This window comes from Podarcis cretensis (assembly GCF_951804945.1).
Source record: "Podarcis cretensis genome assembly, chromosome: 10".
NCBI classification, from domain to species: domain Eukaryota; kingdom Metazoa; phylum Chordata; class Lepidosauria; order Squamata; family Lacertidae; genus Podarcis; species Podarcis cretensis.
In genome coordinates this window covers 70,408,937-70,436,740 of record NC_137179.1, presented here as the reverse complement: position 1 = coordinate 70,436,740, position 27,804 = coordinate 70,408,937, and the positions used below count along the sequence as shown (strand labels likewise).

The 27,804-nt window shown below is 41.6% G+C and overlaps 1 protein-coding gene and 2 long non-coding RNA genes across 3 annotated transcripts in view; 1 reads left to right on the top strand and 2 right to left on the bottom strand.

Annotated features, from left to right (window-relative positions):
- Positions 1-11,689, top strand: part of LOC307225695 — a 38,598-nt gene extending 26,909 nt beyond the window's left edge. The window contains exon 3 of the long non-coding RNA XR_013843137.1: positions 11,173-11,689. This is a non-coding gene — a long non-coding RNA (uncharacterized lncRNA). The remainder of the gene's footprint in view (positions 1-11,172) is intronic.
- Positions 1-27,804, bottom strand: part of LOC307225701 — a 164,018-nt gene that overhangs the window by 78,944 nt on the left and 57,270 nt on the right. The window lies entirely within an intron of this gene.
- On the bottom strand, positions 840-26,857 carry NAMPT (nicotinamide phosphoribosyltransferase). The gene is made up of 11 exons (XM_079993680.1): positions 26,619-26,857; positions 16,910-17,066; positions 14,800-14,903; positions 13,932-14,060; positions 12,509-12,667; positions 11,698-11,834; positions 9,592-9,817; positions 7,029-7,148; positions 5,243-5,383; positions 4,997-5,131; positions 840-4,099 (listed from the first exon to the last, which is right to left on the bottom strand). Exons 1-11 carry the CDS (start codon positions 26,676-26,678, stop codon positions 3,986-3,988), a joined length of 1,482 nt encoding a protein of 493 aa, XP_079849806.1. The 5' UTR covers positions 26,679-26,857; the 3' UTR covers positions 840-3,985.

Sequence of the window (27,804 nt, the reverse complement as noted above, 5' to 3'; positions counted from 1 at the left end):
AGATAAATAGGTACCGCTCCAGTACGAAGGTAAACAGTTTCCATGCGCTGCTCTGGTTCGCCAGAAGCGGTTTAGTCATGCTGGCCACATGACCCGGAAGCTGTACGCCGGCTCCCTCGGCCAGTAAAGCGAGATGAGCACCGCAACCCCAGAGTCATCTACAACTGGACCTAACAGTCAGCACAGTAGCAGATTCTGGTCTCAATTCTGCCCATCACACAAAGAACAAATAATTGTTGGCATCTAGAGAGCTTTGAGGCATGGTTCTTTGGTCAGGGGCTTGTACAGGGAAGGAGGAGGGTTAGGCTTTTGCCACAAAGGCACATGGCATTTCCACGTACTAGTAAACCTTGTCATAAATCCTACACATGAAATTGCACCACTGGTCTCAAGAAACTCAACGAAACAGGAAAATAAGGGTGCTCTATTCCAATTTAATTTTAAAAAGCAGCAGCATATATCTGCGTCAAGGTGAGAGTGATGTAGGATTTCACAGGGGAAAACATTCATTTTTGAGTTTACATCTCAGACAAGCGCTATATGAATCTAACACAGGTACAAATTTTTGGCTCTATGGAAGAAAAGACCATTTGAACCCAGTGCTGACTTCTGAAGGGACAGTGGCTCCAAAGTCGCACACTGAAGTCTTTATCAGAAGATGGCAGGGAATGAGCCTGGGACCTTTGTCATACAATGCACATTCTCTGGAAGAACTACAGCACATTCGCAACTTGTGCTTGACAGAGAGGTTGAAGATGCTTAAAGCAGACATTTCCCAAGTCCTCAGCTGACTGTTTTGCTAGCTACACACCATTTTAGAAGTATAAAGCACCAACGCAAATTTTTAAAAGTATTTTATTGAAATATTTGTGTTCCATCAAAAAGTGTGAGACTCAAGACACACACCGTAGACCACTAGAAATCTTTAAGAACTGCATGTTTTAACCAGGTTATTTGGGTTACAGAAGGGATGGCCAGCTAGCAGGCTGTGGCATAGATGCAAGATGCAGAGAAAGTATGTGTCGTCCTAGATGACCGTATCATTTTTTATTCAAGGTGCAGTGAGCAGGGGATGGGTACTGTTGCCCAGAGCGTTACAGACAATATATTGTATTGCTGTTCCTTATCAAGGCAGACAAAGGACCGCTGCTGATCTGGCAGATCTTTTAGGAAGCACATTCACGTTCAGCTTCTCGAGTCAGTGACCTCACACCATGCAAGCCAATGCGCTCCATACCTGTGAAGCCATTTAGTGCAGTGTGGTGCCAGTTTGATTATAGAACTTGACTCTCCACAATGGGTTCAGGTTGCATGTTAAAATATATTGCAAGGCTTGGGAAATAAAGTGGCCAAGCAGAATACAGTGGCTGGCCATCCCTGGCTTACAGCATCACCCTTTCTTCTGTAAGTAATTTTTGACAAACAAAAAGAACAAGTCTGAAATAAAATCAAATAGCTATATGTTTTACTACTGGAACTAAAACTTTATTTCCATGTTTATTACATTTGTCTTTAATGCAAAGTACATTTTGACTAAAACACAGGATTTAGGTGAAGAATACTTACTCGGCTAAGTAGGTTAAGAAGGAATGTAAAACTAGAGAAAATTCTGTTTACTTTTTGAATTTTGGCAAACAATAAATACATCTCAAATCTTCCAAGGTGGATTCTTTGCTATAAAAAGATTTCATATCAATTTCATAATCATTCCTCTGAGAAAAAAATAGTCATAAAAATAATTTCTTATTTTAAATACAGGTTACAAATAAATTAAACACAAAGCTTCCCAACTACCGTTTTTAAAAACAAGTACTGCACTACAATGAAATGGGAGCTAAAGATCTGAGTCCATATGATCCTAATTGATAAAAGCAAACCCAAACACAGTGCTTGCTTTTGCATGGAAGAATTAGGATATTTAAGGTTCAAGCTCTGTAAAGTTGTATCCAGCACCAAACTACTTCACGTTTCAGGTGTCAACCGTCTTAACACTAAATCCTTGATGGTAAGAGCCCAGGATTTTCCAACTAGGATAGGTGAGGAAACCTAGTGTTTTACAAAGAGGGGGGAAACCACACACCTGCCCTTCCCAGAAATAATTAGAAATCAAACACCCAGGGAACGCAGGGTGCATAGAAGTATGCCTCTCCATTGCCCTCAAGTATAAAAATATCAGTTGAGAGACTTGCCAGGTTTCTTGTACCACTTATCACACAGATCTTTCCTAGGTACATTATGTGGAAGCTTAACCATGCTGACCTTTAATCAGTTTTGAACTTTTTCAGCCCAAGACAAGGATAAGGACATTTCTAGGAGTGAAACTCACTGTTCAGAGTGCTAACCAAACCACTATTTCTGATAGCAATAACATAGAAAACCTTCTAACACAAAATAGATCGAGACTGTGGAATTAAATATGTTCCATAGCAGGAATATTAAAATATGGCTTTTCAAGCATTTTAAAAAGTATATTATATTTGTTTTCTCCATTATGTTAGAGCTCTTCTGAACCATTTCCCAGATAATTGTTTAAACCCACTTACGTGTCACCTATACAGCGATCCGAGATTTTATCCCTCACCAGAGCTAACAAAACCAAAATTATATTGCTTCCTCTAGAAAGGCTGACAAATCCATGTCTTCTACCAACCTGAAGTATGACTGTACACCTGAGAACTTGATACAACATGCCCAGTCATTCACCAACAGACTTGTTCTTTAGTAAGAAATTCAAAGCATGTGTAGAAAGTGAATCAAGTGCAGTCATGAAAAGAGTACCTTTCATCACCTTTAGTATTTAAAATAGTTAACCTCTGCATAGTATCCCCTATAGGGGAGGCTACCAATGTAAAAGGAGTTTGCTAGTATAATGTTTTATTAAAGTTGTTCAACAAAAAAAATAGTTAAGACGTCTATACAAGGTCAACATCCAGTCTGACAAAAAGGCAAAATCAAAGACCAAAATACAAAAAGTAAAAAAGTGCACAACTAAGACCAGTATTCTGCTTTTAGGTTTGTCACAATATATGTAAAAATAAACCCCGAAGTGTAGTTACTTTAATACATCACTTCCCTACCTGTCAGTATTTTAGATATAAATATATGTTCCATAGTGGAAGGAAATCCCTTAGAAGTTCTGCTGCCAGGTCTCCTTCATGGTTACTTGGAAATGAGTTGCACTGATTTCAGATTCCAATATTCTTGGAATATTGGGGTGCATTTGGCAATCTGTGTTGCAGTAAGAAGTCCTTCCTCATTTGGCATTCCAGTTATATCGCCTACTGTCTAGAAAGTGTTTATGTGTTTATATATTCTCACAGCACCTCAGCAAGAACAGGAGGTTTCGCTGACCAGTAGCTACAATGAACAGCAAAGTCCCTTTCTCTGTGGGTTTTGAGGGAGCTATCCTGATTAAAACTTCCAAATAGTACAGTTGTCACAACAAAACTTAAGGCCATGTTTTATTTGCTGATCAATGGACACAAAGGCAATGTATATTCCCCCACCCCAAAATATTTCCTTGAAAGTCTGTGCTCATAAAAATCATGAAAAGTTGGAAAGACATTATAATTGTAACTTTTAAATATATTTTACACAATCTTGTTTGTACAAAAATACAAGGTAAATATAAACATAAAGCAATGATACTTTTATGCAGATCTGTTTTGTGGTATGTTGCTATATATATATATATTTATATGTATAAAAAGTCTCAGTTGTGTCTCATTAATGAGGAGCTCAATACCAGATTGAATACCAAAGGACTCCTAGAAGCACATATTTTACACTGCAAGTGTTTTCCCAACTCCATTTTTTTCTCTAAAGGCTGGCAAAAATAAAGGAAAAGAAGAGAGAGGGCAGTGATGTCCATAAACCAACAAATAATTTGGCTATAATGTGGCAAACAGAAACACACAGATCTGTACAAGAAATTATTAGCTAGCAGTACACAGTTGTTACACAAATACAAACATGGAATGAAACTTTAGTGAGATGCCTCTGTCAGTTCACTAATCTTCAGCTTGGCATTTTTTCTTACTTCATCAAACGAGTAGGACTTTGTTACTATTCCATTCTTAAACACTGTATGAAGGAGATCCTGCAAACAGACACCATTTTCTCTTAGTTTCAATAATAAAACAGTATTTGGCTTGTCAATGTTAAGGAGTCTGCTTTGGCAGATGAAGACCCTCAACTCAAGAGCGACACAGCTCATCATTCCAAACTCAGACACATATAAGCCAGGCTGGGAGGAATTTGAAGTCTCCCAGAGACAGGCAGGGAACATAGATTTTATTATCTATATCTGTCTTTCAGACTGTTGCTTTTCTACCTACTTGTTTTTAAAGTTGGTTGATTTTATCTGTATTTTAATGAATATTTTGTTTTATTTTATGTAAACCACTTGGAATGTTGGTGTTTTTGTTAAGCAGTATATAAATCTGTTTGAATAAATAGAGAAAACATCTTACCTCTTTTAGCAGCTAACTGCCTAGGGCTTGAGAGTGGACAATTGTATGGACAATTAGCCCCTAAATGAACATTAATGTCTAACAGATTCTATTTCAAACTGGGCTCCTCAAACCTGGCAAAGTGTGCTTGCTTCAGCAGCACATAAACTCAAAACTTGGAGAAGCCACAGCTTTAACTCTGAGTTTATTAATTTACATATCATGGTAATTATGATTTAAGTTAAAACCCATATTAAAATAGAACCATGGGCTGATTCACACACTTGTATGTCTTATCCCTTTACGGCTCTGTTAAAAACGTGAACTATTGCAATTGAAAATGATTGCCCTGGAATAGGCATTGGTTAATACTCAGGTTCTTCCTGGTGCTGATTGGTTCACACGTTAAAGTAATCACCTGATGCTACAATTAATGAACTTCAACTGTATTCAGCATGCTATAAAAATTAGTTAAGTCCACAGATGGGACTATGCATGACTAACATTTGATATCACCCTACATCAAGGGTTTAAGGCATACATACCTGCCCATATTCTTCAAGGTCTCCCTTGCCTTCTTCTAGCGTAACGAAGTCTCCATCTGGAGTCCTGTGTAAAGACAACCTGCCTTTCTTTGACCTTTTGTTGGGATCAGCTACAGGATCTTTAAACACGTTTACCTAAAATTTGGAATAAAAAGATGCTATGAGTAAAAGATGAGCACATTCACACTGAAGAATGAAATCAAGGCCCTTTTTTTCTAATGTAAAATCTACATTTAAAGAACATACCCCAAGGCCGTTGGTTACCACATAACTGCATTTGAAGGAACAATTCAAGAGATCCCTAGTTATTTTCTGCAGTAAAGCTCCACCAGACCCAAATGAAATATTTTCAATACTCCATTTATTTTGTTTCATTCCTTCCACCATCTGATAAGAAAGCAATAAAATAAAATTAAGAGGTGCACAAATAAGACATTTTTCCTATTAAGCATTTACCATGGTGTTCTTTTACAGACTAGTGTATATTATGGGAACAGGAACTTTAGACTATTTAAGGCTCAATGATACTTCGCAAACCCTCAGAAAATATTTCATGTAGTTACAGCAAACTGCTGCCAACAAATACCATAATATGCATAAAAGTGCAATTAATTATCTTTGGGGGAAACAACTGCACTGGTAGGTAGGCATATTTTACACACAAAGATACTGACTTTACAGCAACATGTGAGGATAAAAACGCCATTTATTTTTCCAGCTGAAAGGCAAACACTCAGACTTCACTTCCTCCCTTCCGCTAAGGTTTGCTCACATGTTATTTCAGTTCAAGGTTAGATGGTGCTTTTGTATGCCAAGTGACAACTAGCAAAGTTCATGCACTACAGCTGTTACTAATCTATTGAACCACAGAAACACACAAATGAGTGAGCAATTGATTTCTGTGGTTTAATGGTCCAAGAAATGCCTTTGAAAGCACAGATCAGCTCCTGCTCTATTTACACCTTCATAACTCTTTGCATGGTGGGACGCAGGTGGCGCTGTGGGTAAAACCTCAGCGCCTAGGGCTTGCTGATCACATGGTCGGCGGTTCGAAACCCCGTGGCGGGGTGAGCTCCCGTCTTTCGGTCCCAGCTCCTGCCCACCTAGCAGTTCGAAAGCACGTCAAAATGCAAGTAGATAAATAGGTACTGCTTTATAGCGGGAAGGTAAAACGGCGTTTCCGTGTGCTGCGCTGGTGCTGGCTCGCCAGAGCAGCTTCATCACGCTGGCCACGTGACCCGGAAGTGTCTCCAGACAGCGCTGGCCCCCGGCCTCTTAAGTGAGATGGGTGCACAACCCTAGAGTCGGACACGACTGGCCCGTACGGGCAGGGGTACCTTTACCTTTAACTCTTTGCACTCTCCAATTTCCCACACCCTATTTCATCTTCCTGTCTATACTGGGTTATATATTGTTAGAAGAGCCCCAGAGAAACTTCCAGCAGAATTGCCTGACCAGGTGCGCTCTATTCTCACCTTCCAAGGGCTCTTCTGCACCAGATAATCTGCATCTTTGGTGGCTTCCCTCCATAGGCTGGGAGGTGGGTCGCTATCGAGTGTTATCCTGAGATTAGGCAGCTCTCAGCTATCTGATCGGCTGCTTCAAGACATCTTCTTTCAAGGTAGTGTCTTTCACAGCACTGGATAGCCTTCAGTCTGAAGACAACTTTCAAAGGCTAGATGCAGCCAGTTAACAGCAGGCCAGATTTCTGCTTTCAAGGGCAGGAGTGTTTTTGGCATCACATTAGAGGCCAGATGAAACTAAGCTGTGACATACAATCTTAAATCATAAAATCGTAGAGTTGGAAGGGCCCCGAGGGTCATCTAGTCCAACCCCCTGGTATCCTGGGTGGGCTCAGGCTAGCAACTATCTAGTTAACAGTCAAGCACACTGACCCATTTGGGAATAATATGAACAAAAACGTGAACAAAAACAAAGTTGTTAATCTTTTCCCCCCTCTGAACATCTTATTTAATTGCTGTGTCAGAGAAGACACTGAAGACGCAATCTACATATTAATAAAAAGGCGCACCTCTTGTAATGTGTTGATATCTACACCATCTCCTTGAATAATTCTTAAGTAAGGGGGCAACACTTTATAGCCTTTTTCATTTTCTGTAATAGGGAACTTCCTTCCTAGAATCTCCAAAACCTGCAGAAAGCCAAATTAAACAATTAGTCCATTACTTCGCTGAATAAGCCAGTTCAGTCATACAAATATGTGTGCCTTGGGTCAAAATTTTATGCTTCAAGAAGGTGAACATAAAGGAACTCAGCCACTGTATTGAGGCATACAACTCCCAAGGCTCAATCCCTGCTGGGAATATTCCTTGTCAAGAAACCTGCTACCATTCAGTGTGTGGAGAACACTGAACGAGATAGACCAATGCAACGACTTGGCATAGGGAAGCCAGACTGTGATATTCTTAAAAGTAATCTAAGTTTGTGAGGTTGGATTTTTAGTACAGTTGTACCTTGTAAGTTGAACAGAATTCATTCCGGAAGTCCGTTTGACTTCAAAAACATTCGGAAACCAAGTGCGGCTTCTGATTGGATGCAGGAAGTTCCTGCAGCCAATTGGAAGCTGCATACGGCACGTCGGAAATTCGGGTTCCAAAGAACGTTCGCAAACCGGAACACTCACTTTCGGGTTTGCTGCGTTCGAGAGCCAAAATGTTCAACTCCCAAGGCGTTTGGGATCCAAGGTACAACTGTAGAAGGCTTCCAAAAAGCAGTAGTCCTATTTACTTAGGATTAAGCCTTAACTACTCGTGTCTCTTGACTGGAAAGTTAGTTGAAAATTTGTTATAGTAAGAAGTGTTCAAGTCTTATTGTTACCTTCTGCATGGCTGCCTGCTAAAGTCACTAGCTCATCCGAAGCCTTAATTTGAGATTTACGGCTCTATTTAATTACAAAATTGTTTGTGCCTACTCAGGTCTTTCCTCAGGTCTCAGTAATGCCTTAAAATTGTACAATATTCTGCCACTGGAACCTGTGCCAACTTAAACAAACCAGATATATTTGTATTTGTTTTTGTAGATAGCAGCAGCTGAAACATTTGTCATTGTTTATCAAGCACTCCATTGTGCTGGTAAACTGAAATCATTAACTTTTACTGGCAACGCAGCGGCACTATACAGTGTTGTTTTAAATTTCTGAAAGCCAAAGCTGGAATCCCCAAATTTCAGAAACTAGTCTGGAAGTCACCATTCTAAACTATTATCCTGGAAATAGTGATGTCACCCCCAGCCCAAAATGCTGTTGTAATTATAATTGAGATGTGTCCTATGCAAAAGAACAAACTGATAGCTTAGAACTACTTCACTTAAATAATATGCTATCCTGCTACCATCCATGACGGTTCGGAAAGGAAGGGTTAGGAGAATCAATTTATATGTAAGAATGAAAAGACTCAGTGGTGCAACCTACTAGTCAAAACATATGTATTGCAAACCGTTTAGTTTTATGGGATTTTGATTATATGGGGTTATGAATGTCTTTTTTAAAAATTGCATAGCTAACAAAGAGAAAAAAATAAAAGGATTAAACAAATATAATACATACATATCATTAAGGATACACTAATAAATCAAAACAAAAGTTAATACAATATATATTATTATAACATGTTCAAATAGTTATCAACTCAAAACTGGTGTCTATATGAAATATGGCCAGGGCAGTGAGGTTCTCTGTTCACTACATGACACACCAGTGTTATCTTTACGTGCTCTTAGCAACGTAGCTTGTGAAATCCACTTTCTGCACAACAAAGTGCAAAGCCACATGCCCATTAGGTCACTGGTTCCCATGCATGGCCTGGATTATCTTGCATTGGTGGCCTCATTCCTATGTCATGATCTATATGACTTATTGGGACCATGCAAATATGCTTGCACTCACTGCGCTCCTCCAGAGTCCTTTTCTTTTTATTCCTTTTAGCACAGAAAAGGCTTGAGCTATCATTACAGGCTGTGGTTAAGGAAGAAAAGCCCTTAACCAAGAAAAGCCTAATCTTGACTTGGCCACTACACTGTGCTAAAAGCACTGGGAAGGAACAAAGGCAGGCATAGGCAAATGCAGCCCTCCAGATGTTTTGAGACTACAACTCCCATCATCTCTGACCAATGGTCCTGTTAGCTAGGGATGATGGGAGTTGTAGTCCCAAAACATCTATGCCTGAACAAAGGGGTTGCCAGCTTCTCTCTGGAAGTCAACACAGTATGCATGGTCCCAAGCATAATTTTGCTTACCATAATGTGTGAACCAGGTCACTTTATGAATTTCAGGTTAACTATATGAGATGTTTAGATCTTTCTATAGAAACTTAATATATGCCAGACACCAGTTTAATAAACATCAGCATAGCTCATAAATATATTTAGATACAGAAACTGAACAGATCCAACAAAAATTATCTGTAGGCATAGCTAGTGAAGTCCACATAGATATTTCTAAGTAATTTTAGATAAATCATTTTGTCAATCATACAGTTTTGTAACAGAGTAGAAATGGCATTAGACTAAAAGAAAAGGTCTTTCCCAAATAACTTCATTAAGTAAGTTTAAAAACTGAAGATTTTTTAAAGAATTACCTTTAGCACAGTGTCAAGAGGATTTCCTGAATCTGGCCTAATAATCAGTGGCGCTTCTGCACTTCTTGATTCAATTAAATGTCTTAAATCTTCACCCCATATCTTTTCACAAGCATTGTAAATGTCGTAACTGTCACTGACCACAGATACAGGCAGTGAAGAAAATTGTGTCACAATGTGTTCAAAAGCATCTTTTTCGTGGTCTTTCCCCCAAGCTGTTATAGTACTGGAAGAACAGAAGAGATTTACTCATTTGATATTTAGTTGCCACGCTATGTTTTCCTTTTAGCATGCAGCAGACAACTCTAATCTATGCTAATACAAATGCATCCATTCCTTATCTTCACACTACTTTTTAACCAACCGACAGTACAGGTTTCAATCAGTGATGCTTTCTGGAGCACTCACTACAAAGTTTATTCATGTTCTGCTTTCATTCTTGTGGAACAATTTTTGCTGCCTAATTAAGCCCAATATCTTAACTGCTTCTTAGAAGTTCTTGGTTACGCCCAGGTTTGGAGGGCAGGTATCAAGACAGCAGTAATAATGCTTACCCTGATCAACTGCATGCACACAAGCAAACACGGGGTACCAGCAGAATGTCATGCTACAGTCGTACCTCGGCAGTCAAACAGAATCTGTTCTGTAAGTCTGTTCGACTTCTGAAACGCTTGGAAACCAAGGTGTGGCTTCCAATTTTGCAGGCGCATCAGAAACATTAGCGGAAGCTGCACCAAATGTTTGGCTTCCCCCAAAAAAGTTCAAAAAACGGAACACACACTTCTGGTTTTCAATCGTTCAGGAGCTGGAACGTTCAACTCCCCCAAGGCGTTTGGGAGCCGAGGTATGACTCTAATTGCTGGGACATTAAATCTGCACTTAATCCCAAGTGTGTAATCAGATTTCTCAGGAAGTGAGATCTTATGTATACTAAAGAACCATCTTATACAAAAACAGTTCCAAGGTCTACCAAGTATCTCTTAGACAGTTGAGTAGCAAAGAAAGTACCCAAATCATTAACATTCTAAAACAGTGTAAGTAAGAAACAGAATATAAAAATCAAACTATATTCTTGCCAAAAGGTAATAAGGACTGTGTGTAGTAGAAAGGCACTGGAATTTACCACTGACTTCAGCAGCTCACCTCAGCATGATTTTTTGGACAGTTATGTACCTGATCATAGCGAGTTATCAACTTTATGGTACATTATTCCCCACGCTGCATTTCACCCATACAAATTGAACAACCCTTGGGAGTGTTGTTTTATGACCACCTAAATGTAGCAGCTTGGCAAGACCAACAAAAGGAATAAGAATATGGGTTGAAACCGAAGTGCAAGTATCAAATATTTAGGCACCCTGGTTTTTTCCAGCGCGACTTTTCTTTGAACATTGCATACAAGTTATTCAATCTGTTCATACTGACCTATGAAACGTGGTTATTAATGGGTTAAGCAGCACTTAGAATTGGGGGGGGGGGGGGGTGGGTTACGCAGCACTGACTCATTTTGCTGTGCTAGACATACTCAAACTTTCTGCTCTGTTCTGGAACACTACAAAACCCAAGCTTTTTATATTGTAGTGGAAGCATTTGACAGCGATGGAAAAATTCGACATGGTGACAAAAGAGGTACTCAGTTTCTAATTAACTAAATATCAAGCTTGCCAATTATGACACATTAAATAATTATTCTAATAGTTATTGCTCAGATCACAAAAATTTGGCAAGAACAAGCTGTAAAAACATGTTACATATTAAAGTTGCTGAATCAAACTTCTATCTTCCTGGGACCTGGTAACTAACTATTCAGGCAAGAATTTACTGACTAATTAAATAATGTAAAATCAGAGTCAAAAAGAAAATTGAATGCTACTACATTTGAACATATAAAACAAGCAGAATCAACAGCTATAATTGCTTGTCTGTAATTATCAACTTGTTTTATCAACTTGTTAATGAACTGTTTAATAATTTGAGTTCAAGGTGTGTGCTTCCTTTAAAAAACAAACAAACAGGACACGTGGTCCTCAAAGATGCTGGAGGACCAGACCTTCAGCTAATCTGCACTTGATTTCCACATACAATGCATCAAAGAAATACAGATACCTGTGTTCTGCAGCTGGTACTGAATGGCCGGGCACTGGGTCTTTCGTTCCATAGTACTTCTTAATTAAACAAATTCCCGCTACTGTGTCAGTTCCTTTAAAGTTCACTAAATGTGCAGAGGCTCCTATTCCTGCAGTCTGAGAATAAGACACAACTATGAATTAGGTAAAGGTAAAGGTAAAGGTACCCCTGCCCGTACAGGCCAGTCTTGACAGACTCTGGGGTTGTGCGCCCCTCTCACTTAAGAGGCCAGGGGCCAGCGCTGTCCGGAGACACTTCTGGGTCACGTGGCCAGCGTGACATCGCTGCTCTGGCCAGAGCCAGAGCCAGAGCCGCACACGGAAACGCCGTTTACCTTCCCGCTGGTAAGCGGTCCCTATTTATCTACTTGCACCCGGAGGTGCTTTCGAACTGCTAGGTTGGCAGGCGCTGGGACCGAGCAGCGGGAGCGCACCCCGCCGCAGGGATTCGAACCGCCGACCTTTCGATCGGCAAGCCCTAGGCGCTGAGGCTTTAACCCACAGCGCCACCTGCGTCTATGAATTACAGGCATGCAAAACCAATGGCAATCACTAGAAGATTCCATTTCAGAGCAGAGTAACTCGACATTAATAAGTACTCTCTTCATTTGGTCTTGATACCTGGTGGACAATGTAAATAAGATATGAAGTGCCACACTTATTGACTATTACTGAAGAATTTAAGGCTGCAAGAAGAAATACACAGTATACTGTGGAAGTTTATGGATTCCAATTTTAGAAAGAAAAAAAGATAATATGTAATTTCAATACATTTTTTAAAATAGCATTACCTCTTGCGAAGAGACTCCTCTGTAACCGAAATCATGTAGTTTGTACTCCAGACCTTCTAAACTGCCTGAGGTTTCTAGCAGATATTTTGCTAATATTTTCTTTTGTTCTCTTGAGTTTGTGGCCACTGTGATGGGATACCATGACTGAACAAGAATAGTCTATAAAGATGAAAAATGTTTCATGCGTAAGTGTGAAGATACCCACTCTTAGATACAATAGGGAAAATGAACCTTTCCACTAAATGGAAACTACAATACAGAATCAAATTAGATATGGCAGGTAGTTTTCATATATGCACAAAGGTAATTCAGGTTTCTATTGGCGCTTTCCAAGTTTGAAAATTCTCTTGAAGTATTAAAGGTTTTCAAACTCATTCACAGACATTTAAGAAGTAATTACAGAAATCTACCTTCATCATCCCACAACAAAAATTCCGTCTGTGGAGAAATAAGCACGACTGGGCTTAATTTCACTTAGTTTGGGAGGGGGAAAGGATGGCAAAAGATGGTGGTTGTGATAGGAGCCTAGTAAGTGATGGGAAAACTCAAGGCTCTATTTCTACAATGCGCTTTATGTGAGGCTCACCCTTGTATCTGGTCTAGAAGTTGCAGCTACTGGCAACATGCTACTCCACTGGGTCCAAAGTACTGCCTGACTCCTTACTGCTCCACACTTCAAATGCTGAGGTCTTCTGATGGGGCATTTTTGGTGCTCCCCATGACCCTGAGGTTCATCTGGCCTTTATAAGAAACTGGCCTTTGGCGTGGCAGGTCCTGCCCTGTGAAACTCCTTGCCAATAGAGGTTCAGCAGGAATCATCCCTGCTTGCTTTCAGACATCTTCTGAAAACTAATATTTAGACAGGCCTTCCAAACCTGATTTTCTTCACCAACCAGCTTTTACAGATGTGCTTGATATAGTTTTAGCATAAAGAGATGGGGGAAATAGTGACACTCTAAAGAACCAGTTGCCCCTTTGGGGACAGAAGGGAGAGGTGGAACCATGCACACAACTTGACAAGAGGCCTGTCCACAGCACAGGCTCTCTTCTGCATAAAAGATGCATTGGCTCCACTTTATACCAAACAGGGCACACATGGCTTCAATCTTAAAACTCGTAACCCTAGGAAACTTGATTAAGCAGCTTGTGGGCCAATAAGTAAGAAATACAAGCCGCCTTACATACATCTGGGAAAAAGAGACCCATGCAAAGGAATAAGCCAATGCCTTTTGAGTGTAGTCTAAAAGCACATGGAACGCAGTACAATTAGCACAACTTGTATTTAATTATGTGTTCTCTCATATCAAAGGGCAGAATGACATCTTTAAACATGGATTCAAATATATGATCAGGACATGTTGAAAATAAAGCAAATTAGCTAGAAAGTTATCATCAATCACAGAGATAATTTTTCATTAATTACCTCGATCCAGTTTGTGAGCCAGTAACAGTCCGGATCCGTGTTTTCAACAGTGAAGAGCACATTCCCCCTGGGAACGACACTGCCCTCAGGAACAGCCTTGACTTCTATGGGAAGACAACCTTCGTACTTCTGTAAACAGATACAATAATTATTTGGAAAGGGGGTTGACGACTTTTTCATTGGGTGAAAAATAGGTTTTGTATCCATCAGTATTTTTTTTATTTGACAGTATATTCCTTTAAATGGGGGTTAATCAATGTACAAAGCTACACAACTTTCAAATTTGATTCAAAAAACACTACTTTTTCTCTTTTCAGTTACAATGCTTATAATTGATTTAACTTAAATTTAGCAAAGCTTAGCTCACTTGTAGAACTTGTGCATGAGTCACAGTGCCTCTTTAAAAGCAAGTGATTTCACAAGGGAATTTAAGGCTGTACCTTCAAACTGTGGGGTAAGCTTCCTTAGAAGGGCACTGACAAATTGCTGGTGCACCAACATGTTGCCCAGTTTCAACTCACCTCTGAATTTAAATTAATATAATATTGTAAAAAAACAACTGGTTTTTATCAGTCAAAAGGCATAGAACAAGATTATAATGCTCTTTCCAAATGTGTCAGTTGTCAATTCTATATTTTTGTGCACAATAACAACTCCCAGTAAAGGATAGGCATTGCTTTGCTCTATGAACTATTAACAAAACCAAAACCCACAAAAACCAATACCAACAAAGTACCTATGCTATTCCCATCAGACTGAAGAAGCTAAGCATCTGTCAGCTACAACCACATAGTTAAGACCAGATAATATTAGGCAGTTTAGTGTGTTTGTGTCTTCACATTTGAAGTGTTCATTATTATTTTTTTACCTCAAGGATGTAGTTCCACCCAGTTTCGTTGAAGACATCATCCTGAAAGTGTTCCTTGTATACCTCTTTGGCTTCCTGGATTTTCTCTTTGGTTACCACTTTGCCTATGGTGAAAAATTTTAAAAGATGTATAACAATTACAAAAAAAATACTGAATCATAAGAATATGTTCTAAAAGTTGGTTGGGCATTGCCATTTATTGTTTTATGGAAGTCCTGAGGGGAAACAAACTAGCCAAACTATGCAAAAATTGTGATTTCTTGGCCAGGACTGTACAGGCTTGTGGTCCTACACCACTTACCTGAATGCAAGCCCTATTAAATCAATGGAGCAGGTCTGAGTAGACATGCCAAGGGTTGCATTGCTGGGCTGCTGCTGGGAGAAGACCTGACGAAATTGGTAGGATATATGTCCAAGTAAACGTGCCACAGATTGGGCTGGGTGCATCCAGATTGTAAACACTACTTACTCAACAACAGATTCCATTGCTTAAAGTGCAATTTAATTTCAAATGAATGATTTACAATTAGGACATAGAGTAAATCAAATAGCCAGTTAATGTACCAGCAAAAATAGCATGCTTATCTCTACCCATTGGCTGTAATCAGATGAGTCTGACAGCGATTTCATGTACTCGAATGAAAGTTGCAGTTGTCACATAGTAAATCTTAGATTACCATTACATTCCATAGCAAACAGAAAGCTTTTCCTTCAGACTGGGTCTCTAGACACTATACTGATCAATATAAATCAAGAAAATGACGACCTGGCTGCATGCCAGTGACAAAATGATGACCCTAACCCAGGTGATAAAGATATATATTATCATCACTGTACTTGCAGAAGCTGATATGATAAACCAGACAGCTCCACATGTAAATAAAACAACAACAACAACAACAACAACAATTATTTATTTATATATACCCCATCCATCTGGCTTGGTTTCCCCAGCAGTATATTAAAAACACAGTAAAAGATCAAACATTAAAAACTTCCCTAAACAGGGCTGCCTTCAGATGTCTTCTAAAAGTCAGATTATTTCTTTGACATCTGGTGGGAGGGCATTTCACAGGGTGGGTGCCACTACCGAGAAGGCCTTCTGCCTGGTTCCCTGTAACTTCACTTCTCTCAGCGTCTGGGCAGAACAATGGGGGTGGAGACGCTTCTTCAGGTATACTGGGCTGAGGCCACTTAGGGCTTTAAAAGTCAGCACCAACACTTTGGTTCCCAGTAAGTTTCCGGGCACAATTCAATGTAGGTCCTTCAGGACTGGTGTTATCTGGTCTCAGCAGCCACTCCCAGGCACCAGTCTAGCTGGTGTAAAGTATTGAAAGAATGATTACGTTATGGAAGAATGTAAAGTACTTCCATAAAATGCTTTGCCAAGTTACACTATCATATTTGGGAATAATTTTTAAAATTAGATTCTGTGCAAAGATTTTGTTTGGTAATCATTAAACTGCATTCAAATGTTGTTACATTTGTATGCCACCTTCTCACCAAACATATAAATAGAAACAGTAAATTGAAGGAATTGCAGCATTTACTGAGGCCATACCTTTCAGCTTACAAGGCCAAAGGCCATCACTCTTGAATAAAATGTCTTTGCCTGCTGCTGAAAGGTCAGCAGAGAATGAGCATTTGATTTTATCAATATTTTTTAAATAAATATGTTGTAGAGTCATAGAATTGCAGTGTTGGAAAGCACCTTCTCCAACTCCCAGCTATGTAGGAATCTCAACTACAGGATCCATGACCTGTGGCCATCTAACTTCTGCTTAAAAACCTCCATGGAAACAGAGTTCACTGCCTTCTGAGGAAGAGGGTTCCACAGTCTAACAGCTCTTACTCTCAGAAAGTTCTTCCTGGCCTGTGAGGAGTAGGGGAAACAACAATAGGATCCAGTGAGCATATCCAGTCGCCCACCCCTGACCTAAGTCTTAAATTAAGTCAACCATTAGAGTATCAAACAATATTACCCTTTGATAGTTATTTTATCATGAATGAAGACATCTTCATAGCTGCTCCTGCTTAAAGGATCCACGAAAAAAGTTGTGAAGTTAAAGAATGGATGAGTAATTTTATTTAAAATTCCAACATGAAATACCTTTTAAGTATTTATTAAGAATGTACTGCAACCCGTAAAAAACCGTTTCCTCATATTTCACCTTCCTGAATTTAGAGTTTTCTGTCTTCTTTTCACGACATTCGAAGTAGGAATAAACTTTACTTGTATTGGGTGGATATTGTTTATAATGTGTCACCTAAAATGAGAAAAACTTGGGTAAGAAAACATTTCACCACATACAAAATGGTTATCCAAACGAGCTTTGACAGTGCCATACACATTGTAGTGAGGATCACTTTCAACCTTCAACCTTCAACCTTGCTCAGCTTGGCAAGCTTGAAGTAGTTCAGCTTTTCCAGGATTTGGAAAATAAGGGGCAGTTTAGCACTCTGCTTCTCTTGTAGCATATCGAACAGACGATTTCCAACCAGACATCCCTTTGTCTGTCCAGTTTTCAGCTGACCAAGCAAAAATGTCCATTACTTTATTACCTATGGGGTTCCTTTTCTATCTTGCTTATCTAACAACTTTTCCATAACTGAGAAGTGAAACTGACCAGAATTCAGAACAAATAGGAAAAGCGACATATTTGGTTAATTTTTGCTTAGGAGCCTGACTTTAGAGGTTTATGGGATCTGCAGTATTTTTGCTGTCCTTATTAGAAATTTTCCTTCAAGCACAAACCGAATGTAACAAGCATTGCTTGCAACCAGTTATTCTGGTGGAAGATCCATATGATCTCAACACCCACCACCCTGAGCAGTTGCGTGTTTTTTACTTGCACAGCAATTATAAAGTGCTTTGTCTTGTCTATAAACAAGCTCCTTTTAAACTTCACCTGTCAATCGTGTGCTTCCTGGGGAAATTGCACAGCTACACACAAGAACTCCATATAAGCAGGGGAAGAAAGATTAACCAAATTTTATTGTCCACATTAGTGACACCACAGGTAATGAATGACATGGTACAGAATATTTTCCCCCTCAATTGCAACAATGTTATAAGTGGTTATTAAATTACAGGAAGCTTAAGAAAAAACAAGAGCTTTGATTGATACAGTTTTCAATAAATGACTCTGCTAACGTTCTATTGAAACTAAAACAAATCTATAATAAGACATGAAAATGGGATAATTTTACACATAGAACATCATTTTGATGGCACCTCTTCTGAGAAAGATTTCCCAGCTTACTTTAAAATATGTACTTCTGACATTTTCAAGACAAAAGCATTTTATTTTTCCCTTACCTGCAAACTAAAGCTGTAGATTAAAAGATTTTTAAAAGTCAAATTTCCTTTCCACCATTTATGCTTTTTTATTTTTTTGCATTTCTCTCAGGTTGGGAAATGAATTAGACTGGTCAGTTTCACTCTCTGTTTCTGACACACCAGCACAATGCTGTAATATTTGGGTTTCCAACACTGCAAGGGAATGTTTGATAATGGTAAAAAAAAAATTAATATAGTGAAAATATTTTCAGTCAGATTTTTTAATTCTAAAAATCCTAAATTTGAATTACTGGCGTATTACAATGTGTAAACAACTTCATAATTTTAGAGTTAATTTAAGCAAACCACTCTAAAGAGTTTGATGTAGCCCTACAAGCAGGACGCCCATTAATTAAACAAACAGAATGGGGAATTATTTTGTTCTGTCATCTCCAAAGGTAGCATTTGCTACAACAATTGGTTAAATTGCAGTCCACAGCTAAAACCAGCAACCTTTCTCTGGAATAACAGATCAGAAGGTTTGTTGGAATGCTATTAAAAGTTTTAAGAATTCCACACGGTCTGGAATTTTTTTTTGAGTGCCATATTTGAAGATTAAATGTCACAGCCAGGTCTTACTCTAAGGAATATGCCTAAACTGAAAACACTTGATAAGAAAGCTCTTTCATTTTGCTTTTTCACTACATTCTATGGTTCACACATCACATTAAATCATGGCACTGCTTACATGTTCCTCACATCCCACAGACCATGGTGCTACTCAAAAGTAACCACTCCTGCTGCCATCACCCCTTGAACAAAGCATCTTGTTGAATCATCTGAACCCAGGCTCAGTGTATGTTTCCGTCAAATAAACCACAGAGTAGTGAGCCAGGACCAAACTGGTTTGACACTCATGTACGTTTGCAGAGAAACAAACTATGAGCCTGGGTATGGACAACCAAAGCCAGACTCTGCTTTGTTTCATAAGCAGCACAGTGGTGGCAGGAGCTGAGGACTAACATGGGAGCTTTGGAGAACCTTCCTTTTAATGTATGGTTTAGTGTGATGCTCGAACCAAGCCTATCTTTGCTTGAAAGACTGAATGTCCATACACTACACCATAGATGTTTTCTGGATAGCAAACAGTATCTTTTTGGATTTAGTTTTCTGATCTGGGAGCTACTATGTTCACTTTTAAATCTTGCATCCTAAACTTACTTGAACTATGTAAAGTGATATGGACCCTATCAGGACTAAAAACATATGAATATTTTTTAAAGCTTTCCAAAACTCTGCTAAAATTCTCATAAACTTCTGCTAAAACTTTTTCAGGCGGGACTATGTACGCCTGCACATTGTTCTCTGAACTAGACAGCATTCCAGTTGCAGAATCTAGAAGAGTGATTTTAGTGCAAAAACAGACAGGAACTCAGCAAATTAAAGCCTGGATGCCTAGTAAAATTAGCTCCATATCAAGGGAGTTTCCTTGAATGTGAATAGAAGGATTTTTCAGTCTGGAATGTGATGCCAAATAATGAGCACTATGCAGCTTATATTAAAAGCTTCATGGCACTGATCATTATGCAATACTACGAATGGTTAAAACAGGTTATAATCAAGAACGAGGTGGGTAGTAAAATACATATATTTCATATATATCTATATTTCAAGGATCAGGGGCGATGAAATGTCTTTTCAGTGTACAACACAAACAATACAATTAAGGTGACAGTCACAGAAAATTCCACTGCTTAGGGCCTGCCACAAAAGGTAATGAGGCTATCTGAACCGTTTCCATTCTAGCTGGTTGTTTTAAGAACTGTAACTTTCAGAACTTTTTCGTGAGCTTACTTTTTCTCTCTTCCCTCCCCAACCGCTTTCCCTTGTATGTCACATCTTTCAGACTGTCATTTTGAAGGCAGATACTATTTTCCTGGGGCGCGGGTGGTAAAACCTCAGTGCCTAGGACTTGCCGATCGTATGGTCGGCGGTTCGAATCCCCGCGGCGGGGTGAGCTCCCGTCGTTTGGTCCCAGCTCCTGCCCACCTAGCAGTTCGAAAGCACCCCTAAGTGCAAGTAGATAAATAGGTACCGCTTTATAGCGGGAAGGTAAACGGCGTTTCCGTGCACTGCGCTGGTGCTGGCTCGCCAGAGCAGCTTCATCACGCTGGCCACGTGACCCGGAAGTGTCCTCGGACAGCGCTGGCTCCCGGCCTCTTAAGCGAGATGAGCACGCAACCCCAGAGTCGGACACGACTGGCCCGTACGGGCAGGGGTACCTTTACCTTTTTACTATTATTCTACTGATCTTCGTAAGCCACTCTGGAACCCTTTTTAGCAAAAGATTGGGGCAAACATGTTTCAAATAAATAATAAATGTGCTGCTGTATGCCAGTGAGTTGGTTTAACCCAAACTACAAAATTTTATAAATCTTGGGAAATTAAGGTCATCTGTAACCAGGTAATGTGTTTAGTTTAGTGTCTTATATTTCCTCTGAATCACAATCACTTATTTCCATCAACAAAGTCTCCATATTAAAAGGAAAAGCATTCTAATCAGATGAGCAAGATGTCTCACAAATGCTCTTCCAAGGTAACACAGCGCCAAACTTTGTGTTCTTATCCACCCAACACTTATGCGGCTTCCCTTCCAAAGTATTTGAAAGTTCCAGCTAGTGTAGAAAATGGCAGGTTTTCTGTTCAATTGGGAAAATGGCATTATGAATATAACACCTGCTTTGTGTTAACCACAATGGCAACCCGTTAGTTTTCTGGCGCAATGCAAGTGTTTTAACCCACAGCTAAAGACTTTGCACAGTCTTTCCACCCATTAAAATGGAAGTCCTGCTCTGAGTGCTAGTGACTTGTGAAAGGAGCAGGGCCTTCACAGTGGCAGGTCTGCTTTTGCGGCAATCTCCTGCTAAAGGAGTTCAACCAACATCCTTGCTTGACTTTCAGTGATGAACTTAACATGCTTGCTTAAGTTTTGTGCAGGAAAATAAAAGACTGCCAGTGTGGTATAGCGATTAAAATGTAGAACTAGAACCTGGAAGACCAGGATTCAAATTCCCACTTGGCCATGAAGTGCGCTGGGTGACACTGGGCCAGACTTATCACTCTCAGCCTAGCCTATCTGATCTCAACTACCTCACCAGGTTAAAGGAAGAGGGGGAGAACCATTTACACCATCATCTTGAGCTCTTGGAGGAAAAGGTGGAATGTAAATGTAATAAATAATAAACTTGGATAAGCTTACGTTTAAATTTTAAGCAACTCCAAGAACATCTATAAAGTGTTTTTTATAGATCTTCTTCAGATCCCTCTAAAACATTTATCACCTCATATTAGCTGCATGTTGCCATCCCAGTGTAAAAATTTAGACTGTAAGGTCCATAGGGCAACCATTTGTTTGGGGTTTTTTTTGTTTATGGCACACCAACATTAATTTTTAATTGTCCCTATATACTGGTACATGTACCCAGGTTAAAATGCCAATTGCCTCTATTTTGCCTTTCAAGCAGCTGTTTGGAGCATGTTTTTTAAAATGATCAGTACACATGCACTCTACAAGTTTCTTAGCCTCCATCCGAAGGTCTGTACAAATGAAATGTCTTTGGTGATAAATCTTCACTAGTACATATACACAGAAATTCTCTAATTTGAATGTCTATGCCATTTTCACATTTCTTCATTCATAAGCCCACACCATTACCACATTCTACATTTTAGACAAATGTGTATGAAAATTCATGTTAAACAGCAATTTAAATATACATGTTCAAATGTGTTATCTTCAAATAGATTTCTAGACCAATTTTCTATTAAAATGAGCATTTTTGTGTCGAAAACTTTGTCAGAAACACTCAGAAAGTGCAAACGCTGGTGGATAACTAAGTTCCAGTCAGCTGTGGGGGTGCAGATCAGGTCACCTCAGATCAGAATTCAAAATTCCCTAAGCATCTGCACACACACACACAACGTGATGGTACTGCTTCCCTTCCATCCTTGATTCATAACTATCTCCCTCTCTAGATAGTAGAGGCTGACGAATCTGTCTGAACTGCAATTAGGTCTGCTATAAATAAAATCAGAGGAACGTGGGTGGCGCTGTTGGTTAAACCACAGGACTTGCCAATCAGAAGGTCAGCGGTTCAAATCCCCGCGACGGGGTGAGCTCCCGTTGCTCGGTCCCTGCTCCTGCCCACCTAGCAGTTCGAAAGCACATCAAAGTGCAAATAGATAAATAGATACTGCTCTGGCGGGAAGGTAAACAGCGTTTCTGTGTGCTGCTCTGGTTCGCCAGAGGCGGCTTAGTCATGCTGGCCACATGACCGGAAGCTGTACGCCGGCTCCCTCGGCCAATAAAGCAAAATGAGCGCCACAACCCCAGAGTCCGTCACAACTGGACCTAATGGCCAGGGGTCCCTTTACCTTTACCTAAATAAAATCAGATCTGCAACAACGGCAGCAAGGATACTCATCGCTAAGCATTGGAAAACCCAAGATTTACCCACGCTGGAAGAATGGCAGATGCAACTGATAGACTATATGGAATTGGCTGAGATGACCGGCAGAATCCGAGACCTGGGAGAGGAGAGGGTTGAAGAAGACTGGAAGAAATTTAGGATTTATTTACAAAAACACTGTAATTTGGTTGAATGTTAAGAAGGATGCCAGATCATAAAGAATTGAGCACCACTAAACTAGATGTAATCTGGATGATAAATGAGATTGAGGAAAATATAAATTTTTTGGAGAATTATTAGACTAAATTAAATGAATGAGACTTAAGAATGTAAACAAGTTGATAAATTGCTGGAAAAAGTTTTACAATGATGCAAGTGGGAGCGAGAGACGTGAGGGAGTCCAAAGAAGTTTTGAAAAGATGTTATATTGTTTATTATTTTTGCATTTTTGTATTTAAAAAATCTTAATAAATATTTATAAAAAAAATAAAATAAAATCAGATCACTTGTGGGATTCAGCATTCCTCTGTAATAAGCGTACAGTCAGGTTACTAGCACACTTGCTTCAGAAGCAAATGTTGGACAAGATATTGGACAATGCTGGACAAGTACATCAAGGCAATACACAGCAAGTGGAAAAAACCTTCAGCAATACAGTGCTACCTCGGGTTACATATGCTTCAGGTTACAGACTCTGCTAACCCAGAAATATTACCAGGGGTTAAGAACTTTGCTTCAGGATGAGAACAGAAATCGCACAGCAGCGGGCCGGCGGCAGTGGGAGGCCCCATTAGCAAAAGTGGTGTTTCAAGTTAAGAACCGTTTCAGGTTAAGAACAGACCTCTGGAATGAATTAGGTACTTAACCCGAGGTACCACTGTATTTCTCCAATAGCCACCAGCTACCAAGAATTCCATACAGGCAAGTGATCAGGCTGGTGGAGGTTGGAGGGCTCTGTCCATCACTCCTTCAGCAATTCACTTGGGAGTGGGCTCTTTTTACTGGCAGTCTGTGTTTCTATGCTGGTTGCTGGTGAAAGGCTCTCCTTCCTTCAGGGTCAGCATGGAAAGAAGGCTACTAGACTCTTAGCAGTAACCAGTGTAGGGCTTTGTACAAGGCTATTGAAGATTGCTAAGGCAGGGATTAAGGCAGTGGGACGCAGGTGGCGCTGTGGGTTAAAGCCTCAGCGCCTAGGGCTTGCCGATCGAAAGGTCGGCGGTTCGAATCCCTGCGGCGGGGTGCGCTCCCGCTGCTCGGTCCCAGCGCCTGCCAACCTAGCAGTTCGAAAGCACCTCCGGGTGCAAGTAGATAAATAGGGACCGCTTACCAGCGGGAAGGTAAACGGCGTTTCCGTGTGCGGCTCTGGCTCGCCAGAGCAGCGATGTCACGCTGGCCACGTGACCCGGAAGTGTCTCCAGACAGCGCTGGCCCCTGGCCTCTTAAGTGAGATGGGCGCACAACCCCAGAGTCTGTCAAGACTGGCCCGTACGGGAAGGGGTACCTTTACCTTTACCTTTTAAGGCAGGGATTACAGTGGTACTGTAAGTAAACAAGACAAACTGAAATTAGAAAGTCCTCCATTCAAATCTAGTCTTCACTCTGAATTCACTAGATGCCCACAGGCATCTAGCTGCCTCTCTCTTTTGAGTCCAGCTGCAATCTGGGGGCCTAGCAATACTGACTTACCTTATAGGGTTGCTGGTAAGGATTACAGCTAAATACAGATGAAGTGCTTTGAACGCTTGAAAGCATGATTTAAACAACCTTTGCTATTTGATACTATAGTAGCATAAGGCTCTCTCTGAATTGCTTTCATTTACTGTTAAATGACAAAGTCACTTGGGCAAAGATTAGGAGACTCCTTATACATAACAGAAGGATCTCTTTCACTGCTATTCCTGTAAAAGCTAGTCATTGTTTCTAGCAGGGCACAATCTAGCAATTAAGGCTGCAATCCTATACTCACTGACCTATGAGGTTGCGCTTAACTCAATGTGGTTTAGTTCTGAGTAGACATGTAAAGGATTACATTGCAAATTACACTGATATCTGCCTGCAGCAGGTAAATCACTACAGCAAATCTGAATCAAATCCATCATTTGAAATTATAATTTTAAGCCAATTATTTCCATTTATCATTTATTTTAATTCCATAAATTGGTCATAGTTTCCTGCAAGAAGAATTTTCCCCTGAAATCAATGTGGCTATTTTAATGCTTTTATCATCAGTAACAACTGTATGACTGGTTTAATGGTTTCAGTTTCACAATGCTTGATCTACCACCCTATACAGTTCCAAGTTTTTAAAGACTGACAAATGTGTAACAGAATTAAACTTTGGGTAGTACTATCACTACTGTAATTATAATCCAACCATTTATGCACCAAAGGCAGGTCTTGCTAAGAAACAAATATATGTATGCTGAAGGATAGCTAAACCAGTAATGAGTCCAAACGAAAACCCTGCCGGAAGAGCTTAACTTCCTTATCTTTTCTCATTAACCTCCTCTTTTTTGTTTTTCTACAACACTGTACTGTTGTTGTAACAGTTAGGAAATACCAAAAGTATAGGAAATACCAATAGTATAAGTGACGCTTTCAGAGCTGTTAAGTTCTGTACAGATGAGTAGCTAGAATCTACTATCTTGATAAAAAGCAAACAGCATGCTTACTTTGATCAGGTTCTTTCCCACACAGAAACCTGGTACTTCTACTATCAGATAAGTGTTAAGTCAGTTTGCCTGCAAAGATTACCTTTCCTCAGAAACACTCCCTTTCCTGCCACCAGAGAACTAAAATTAGCGCTTCCCACAAGTCTAGTAAAGTCTAGTAAGTGAAGGAGGCAGGTGTTTCACTATCATTGCATTCCCCCTGCAAGAATTTGGAAGTGAGATGAAAGAGCCAAGTGCAGTAGGAGTTGCAGTGGGGAGGCATCTCCTCCATGCCACAGGTGTCACCATCTATCTTGCCCCATTTTCTCTCTGCACTTGCCTATTATTTACTAGAAGCTTCTCAGCACAAAGCATAAAGGGAGGGGGGCAGAAGGAGTAAAGCCAGTGTCTCCTGCCCACCCTCCACCTATGTGAGCATGTGTGGATGATAAACCCGTAAGGATATGAGCATTCGTGTGCACCTGAAGAAGTGTGCATGCACACGAAAGCTCATACCAAGAACTAACTTAGTTGGTCTTTAAGGTGCTACGGGAAGGATTTTTTTTGTTTTGTTTTGACTGTGGCAGACCAACACGGCTACCTATCTGTAACCGTAAGGGTATGTGAGGGAGAGGGAGAGATGTTGCACTCCAAAAGAAGCAAGGAGCTTCACTGTCGCTCCCTCCCCTTCTCCATTAAAATTATATACCGCTTGACACATTCAATGGGGTGGATAGGAGGGAACAGCCCTCCCCCCCCCGGACTCCAATGGCCAGACCAAGCCATCAGAGCTGACAATTCTGCCCTCAGGAAACAAAACAGCCCGTTTGCAGGCGAGCTAGCAAGCCAAGTGTACAAAGGACCGCAAGCTTCAGCCTGCGCTTTGCACTGCATAAACCAAGGCGAGCGCGATGAAAGAGCGCGCGCAGGAGAGAAGGGCAAAGGCCAAGCGGGGCGGCTTTCCCACCCCCTCCCCCCCACAGCCTCCTGCATGTGGGCATGGCCTGCGAGCCGCCCCACACGTAGCTCCGGGGCCCCCTCGCAGTGGCGTAGCGTGGGTTGTCAGCACCCGGGGCAAGGCAAGTAATTTGCGCCCCCTAACCCGTGGATTAGCGCCCCCTAACCCGTGGATTTGCCCTAACCCCAGATGTTGCGCCCGGCCCTCCCTGCACCCCCCCCCACGCTACGCCACTGCCCCCTCGCCATGCAGGCAGCCCCAGCCCCGTCCTGGCCTGGCGAGGGCGGGGTGCGAGGCAGGAACACGAAACAGAAAGGAGCCTGGAAGGAGGGGGGGGGGAGCCCAGCCAGCCTCCCTCCCGAAGGGGCCACAGGGGAGCCCCCCCCCCTCGCCCGGCCTCCCCCTCCCCCTCCCGCCCCAGACCCTCCTCCTCTCTCCCTCCCTCCCGCTTCGCCCCCAACCTTGTAGGAGTCGGTGGCCAGGAGAATGTTGAACTCGGCTCCCCCCGTCGCACTTTCCATGTCGCTCCGGGGCTGAGGGCGGAGAAGCACGACGACCCCGCGAGCCGCTGACTGGGGAAGGAGGGACGCGGAACAGGGGCTTCGCCGCGAGGCAGGCAGGCAGGCAGGCAGGCTGACTGCCACTGGCTGACTGACTCGCTTTCGCTGCCCGCTGCCAAGCGCCTCAGGGGGCAAGCCGGGCGGCGGGGCGGGGCCACGACGTCACGGAGGGCCGAGGGACCGCCCCGCCGCCGCCATCCCCGCCCTGGATTGGACGCCGTCCCCAGAGTGGCGGGAGGGACGGTACAGAGAAAGAGCTGTGAGGTCACCGCGAGGGGGGAGGCGGGGCTTTTCGGCGTCTCCGTCAATTGGTTCCGCAACCCTAGGCAGCGGAGGGCCGCGTGGGGTTGGTGGAGTGCCGGAGACGTCGCACGACGAGCAGCGCGCGCGCGCGGGTGCGCGCGTTCTCCCCTCGTCCTCCGCTGGATTCAGGAATTGACGTCACAGGGGCTCGCGCTCCGCTTTGCGTCCCTCCGATTGGGCGGCGCGGTGGGCTTAGCGGGCGAAGGGCTGGAGGGAAGGAGGGCGGGCGTGAGGCGGCGCTCGACGCGGATGGCGAAGGTTGCGGGAGACGAGAGAGAGAGAGAAAAAAGGATTTACGCGCATGCGCAGCAAGCGGCCGCCTGGTCTACGCTTTCGATTCTCCTCAGCTCGCGGGCGGAATTTGCTGAGGCGTCTGAGGGGAATGGAAAGCGAAGCTGGAGCGCGAAGGGAAATTCCTCCCCTCTGCACCCTCGTGGGCTCTGAGTTTCCTGGAAGCGGCTGGGATTCCCGCAAATCCCCTCAGGGGACGCCACAAGATTGCTTGTAGGGTGTGATTCGGCCCTGAACCAAATATATTTTTAAACCTCTCAGCTTTCAATGGTGCTTTGTGATCGTGCTTGGGGGTTGCGTTTAAAAATAAAAAAAAAAACACCGAACGGTCCAGGTGCAAGTCCTGCTATGTCCAAAGGCACTTGTCTACTCGAGAGTAGACCTCACTAAATTCCGTAGGGTTTGCTGCCAGCGAAGTGAGCAGAAGATGGCAGCCTGGGCGCGACACTAGAAAGTCCTAACGTTTCCAACTATAACCTCCATAAAATGTGCT